Source organism: Nuphar pumila, chromosome 17 (genome assembly GCF_984573655.1).
Source record: "Nuphar pumila chromosome 17, dmNupPumi1.hap1.1, whole genome shotgun sequence".
NCBI lineage: Eukaryota > Viridiplantae > Streptophyta > Magnoliopsida > Nymphaeales > Nymphaeaceae > Nuphar > Nuphar pumila.
The window spans coordinates 52,047,547-52,053,034 of record NC_143265.1 but is presented as its reverse complement, the minus strand read 5'-3'; the positions used below and the strand labels follow the sequence as shown (position 1 = coordinate 52,053,034).

At 36.8% G+C, this 5,488-nt stretch overlaps 1 protein-coding gene across 1 annotated transcript; it reads right to left on the bottom strand.

The window, feature by feature from the left end:
• Positions 1-526: 526 nt before the first annotated feature.
• LOC149811962 (putative enoyl-CoA hydratase 1, peroxisomal) lies at positions 527-874 on the bottom strand. The gene has a single exon (XM_089992956.1). It carries the CDS (start codon positions 872-874, stop codon positions 527-529), a length of 348 nt encoding a protein of 115 aa, XP_089849082.1.
• Between the last annotated feature and the right edge of the window lie 4,614 nt (positions 875-5,488).

Below are 5,488 nucleotides of genomic sequence, written 5' to 3'. Positions count from 1 at the left end.
TTAGTGAGGAATTTTTACTGTTTTTTTTTTTTTACAGAATCGATAGCTATACTGTCGGTGCCTTTATTTCGACAACGTCTGCACCTCTGGGGCCTCTCTACACCGCCGCTTCCCCTTTGCGAATTCTAATAGGATTTTAGCCAAAAAATGGAGGTTGATGGTGGAGGACCACCACTACCGATCATGGTTTTTTTTTAACTAACCCATCGACTTAAAGGGGGAAACAAAGGTTAAAGTGGGAGGTGCCATTGAGGAGAACCACCCCCCTCTAGCGAAGTTGCCCAACGTTCACCGACCGCCAATGCATGACACAAAAAAGGAGCACCGCCACCGGGGATCAAAACCTACAGATTGCCCCCAACCCGCTCACATCCTAACCAGGGACAAACTCGAGAATAGAAAAACACCAGAGGAAGAGGGCGACACTGCTCCTCATCGTTCCTTCTACCGGCAATGCCCGCACACACAAAAGGAAGAGAGGTTCGTGGGTTGAGGAATACCAAGTCGGGGCGGCAGATTGCCCCGGCTATGCCATCGTCATCCTATGCTTCCTCTCCAAGCCTGCCTTTCCACCCCCATCGTCTGCTTCAGTGATGAGGATATTGCAGACGAGGCAAATCTTGAATCTGGCGATGACCGCGAAAATGCCGATGGCTCCGATCCTTTGACATTCCCCTTGAAGACGCCCTCTGCGGCAGCCATGGGTCACGATTGCTTTGACGAAGTCATTGGCGTCCAACGATCGGAATCTCCTCCCAAGGTTGGTGATCATCTGTCGCCTCAGCGAGTTGAGTGTTTTCGATCGATTGATCTTCACCCACGTGTTCCCGTCCAGCCTCACGTTGATCTTGATCGGTGAATTTTCTGGCGCCATCATGTCCATTTCCAGAATTGTTTAACCCCGTCAGGCGGTGGTAGAAAACAAAAAAAAAAAACCCTCTGCCTCAGACGCAGGGTTTTCGTTCTTCGCTTAGCCCTGTTTTGATTTCAGGTGTATTCGGGTGAACAACGATCGATGATCAGTGGCTCCGAGTGGTGATATGCAACCCCAAATGGTGACTGGTGACTCTCCGCTCACCGTTGTGACCTGTGCCATGATATCGCTGTTAGATTCTGGATTGTGGTGTACACAGAGAGGGAGGAGCATCGTAGAGGATGGAAGATTTTTGGTAAACAGCCTGCATAAAGGGAGATACGGCACTTGGATTCTCTGCTGGGTTTTTATTGGGTAGCCGTTACCGTCCCTGCATATCAATCACAGAGTTATGGGCTCACAACATTCTATAACTTATTAACGATGTAATGCACTAATTAATTTCACAAATATGGCCCATTAAATCTACCGTATGGCCATAGTAAATCTAGATCTTACATGATTCGGTTCTCATGTTAGATTCAATTTTTAGATCAACATTTCTGACTTGGCCATACTGGGTGAACAATATTGCATCATGGATGTATCATGTATTAAACATAACATTTTATGATAAAATATGAATCAAATAATCTTGCATAATTTTTTGAGTTACATCAGTGATATTTTTCTCAAATGTTATGAGTTATTTTCCACATAATGTGGTTTTTTCATCAATCATACGAACCATAATATTTTTTCATATATAGGTTTAGCTATGACATCATAAGTTTTACATACACTAGTTAGATTTTTCCTTCATCATCTATGAAGTTATTCACAAACTATGTTGTTTTTCATCATGTCATGATTTTTTATCATAACCTTTAACGTGCAACAATTTATTTTTAGTATTCACCATTCACTATATACTAAACCATGCTGTCTATAATTCTAAAAAAATATGAATACATCGTAATATTTTATCATTTTTGTTCAATTTCTCTGTCATGTAATTTTTATTTCCTTATCCTCTATTTTTTTTTTGTTGGAAATCAATCTTGAATTGCTTCAAATGCCATCATTTTCAAATTATAAGAGCTAATTTATTTTTTCTTTTCACCATATCCATTTTTTACATGCTTTTCGTGTTTTACTAATGAGTTTTCTCTTTGAAATTTTTAGCAAATTGTTGTATTAAAGCAAGCAGCTAGAGTTTCTTGAGACAGACTTGATTTTTGGGGAAATGGATGCACAGAACATCCACACAATATATGATTCACAAATTAAACTATCGTTTATTCTTAGCTAATGATTGTATGACCACTAAAGCCCTTTTGTGTTATATGTTTTAGAGTACTTTAAATGATGTAAAATAATTAAATAAATATAGGAGAAACCATGCTTTCTTCAGTTTGTTATAGTACCTTGTGATGGTTTGGACGATTAAAAAAAACCCTTTGAAGTATGCTTATGATTTTGTCAAAAGTATCTAATTCCTAATGTTGCGTCCTTGTTGAGAACCAGTCTATTTTTAAATTATAACATCTCTCTCTTTTTTCTCTCACGCATCTCGTGCATTTGCACGGGTTTTGTACTAGTATATATGCCTACATTTATCAGTGCCTACTGCAGCCTACAAGGCTTTTGAAAGGTTTTTTCCATATTTTTTTTTGAATGTTTGTACCAATGTGTTCTATGTGCTTGATTTTATAGGAATCAACTCTTGTATCATTCAATTCCAATGCCTGGGTGGGTTTTTATGAGGTTTGAAAACCGAGGGTGTAAATTTTTTATAAATATCATAAATATCCAAGGCATAAAAAATAATATTTTAGAAAAAAATACAATTCCAAGTCTTGTTTCTTAGCAAATCGACCATGATGAATATATCTAGGGAGTAAGACTTGTGAAAACAACCCAGAAACGCTATTCACTCATGGTAGACTTGAGTAAGGATGAAACGGAGTAGACAACTACCCTCTACTCTTTCTATATGTATATAGTCAATAGAATACGAGAACTGAAAATATGATAACTAATGTGTGAACTACAACTTTCATAGATTTTTTGTTATTTTCTCTTGAATCTAACTGTACGGATGTGTTCTATATGCTTAGTTTTATAAGAAACAGTTCTTGCATCATCTGATTTTGATGCATAAACTAGACATTTTTAAGTCTTCAAAATCAATGGCTCATAATCTTCATAAATATTCAAGCATTTAAAAATCACATTTTTCATAAAAAATACACATTTCAATATTTGATTCCTAGCAGCACATCCACGTGGTTGGATTTGCAAAAAAAAGTGTTAAAATGCCCATATATATAGTTCTCATATTCTAGTTTCATGTTTCAGCTCTCATATAGTGTCACTAGAATATGAGAAATATATATAGGAAGCGACCGTCCAACCGAAGGAAGGTCCACAACCTTCAACTAATGATAATCAACCGTGTTTCTTCTATAAAGATCGAGTTTTTCATCAATTGGACTTCACATATTGGGTTTTTATCATTCATTTATTGAGCAACAATGTTTTGGATTATGAAATTGAGATGTTTAGGTGTGTTTTTGAAAAACATGTCTATATGTCATAAATCTTTGTGTAAAGCATATTTCTTACTAAATAAATTACAAAGCACAAATATATGAGGTTTTATCTATGAGATGCTTAAGCAATGGAGGAGAATCGTCATTAGTTGTAGATTTTGGACCTTCCTTTGGTTGGATGGTCCCTCTTCCCTATATATATATATATATATATATATATATATATATATATATATATATATATATAGAGAGAGAGAGAGAGAGAGAGAGAGAGAGAGAGAGAAAAGGGTGTATTTGCATACACCCTTCTCTGCCTACACAACAGGCTCGCAAAAAGCCTCTTTAGCATGTGTTGCTTGTTTTGGGTTGTCCATCATCAGTGATGGATGACCAAATAGATGGCCATGGGGAGTAGGCTGTCATATATATAGGTGTGTTCTAATAGACTTAGGTTCAAGGTTGCAAAATTGGGTAACAAGGTAGGATAGTTATGAGGGGGTTCGGTGAAAAGTTTGGTTCGCCCACACGGTACCACAAAAAAAAATCAAAAATTAGAAGATTTAATTAAACACCCTATCGTAGACCAAATTCCAGGATCAGGAGCTTTCGGGAGAAACAATTCGGTCAAGTTGCGGGTCAGGATAACTTTCTACAAACTGGACTAGGTTTTGAAAAAACTGACCCGGTTTGTAAAATTTATATCTCAACACAGAGATATAATAAAATTGGGATTTTTGGTGCGTCTTATCTAAATATCCTAAGGAAGCTAGGGTCTAAGTTTCAGACTTAGATGATTTATGGTCTAAGTTGAGAGACTTGATAAAATTTTAACTCCATTAGAAAACAAGTTTTAGACAGACTTTGGTTAATGGGATTCTAGGCTTTGAAAAGGCTTAAGGGGTTCTAGCGGCTTACAAGACTTGATCCGGGTGTGTCAAGGTTTGCTGCAATTCCCGGTCATCCGGGGTTGGCCAGGGTTTCATAGTTTAGGCTGGGAAGGGTTGACTCCTCTGAGTTACTGGTGCAGTCCACATGAACCAATTGTAGATGGTGGCTTAACTTAATTCTTAGGCAAATTCAAACCCAAGTAGGAACTAAACCAGATGATGAAGGGTAGAACCCTTAGAGGGAGAGTAAGACGAGTCAGGTGATAGCTAGTTCAATTCGCTAGCAAAAGGCATGCAATCAATCAATTCTAATTAGGGTTTCTACCTAAAAAAACAAAAAGACACCCAAAAATAATTTCTTTTAGAAATGAAAATTTGGAAACCAAATATATATTTTTGAAGGAAACAACTTTTTTACGTGACCCAATTCATGAGAGTGTGGATCATGGGACCAAAAAATGGATCCGAAAGCGACTCTCACCAAAGAGCCTATTAGGATCAAGGCGTAACACAATAAAGAAGCACTCAAGTAACCAAAAAATGAATCATCTCATAGCAGACAAAATACTCATGGGTGTTGGAATCACCTGATTTTGGTGCCCAAAAATTTGGAGAGTTGCCAAAAAAATTCTGTAATTTAGAATCAGTTTCAAATCTTGACATTAATTTTGGGCACATAAAAAAACTCCCAAAAGAACAGAAAGATAAATCAAACAACTTTCTAATGACACTAGAATCTCTGGAAAATGATGAGTGGGGATCCCTAACAACACACCTATATTGGGTGAAAAATAGGCACCTCGGTACCTCTTCCATCGTATCTAAGTCATTTTTCAAGCACTAATACTAGAAATCCATGGAAACAATAGAATCAATAGAGAATTATCAAGAAACTATATTTCCAATGACACCAAGTTCACCCAACAATAATGTACAGTTGGTGTGATATGGCTTCCAGACTACCGACAACATTCCAAGAATGTATCCCAAATTTTGAGCCTAGAAATGATGACCCTAGAGGGGTTTTCATCTCTATCTCAAAATAAAATAGATTTACATCAGAATCTTAGCTTTCAAACAGCTATAAAAATGTTAATTTTTGAAATGAGAATGTTGAGATATGATAAAAAAAATCAAAGACTAGTCAATAGAAAAGGACAGAAAAACTGACTATTTTCTTGATTCTCATGTAT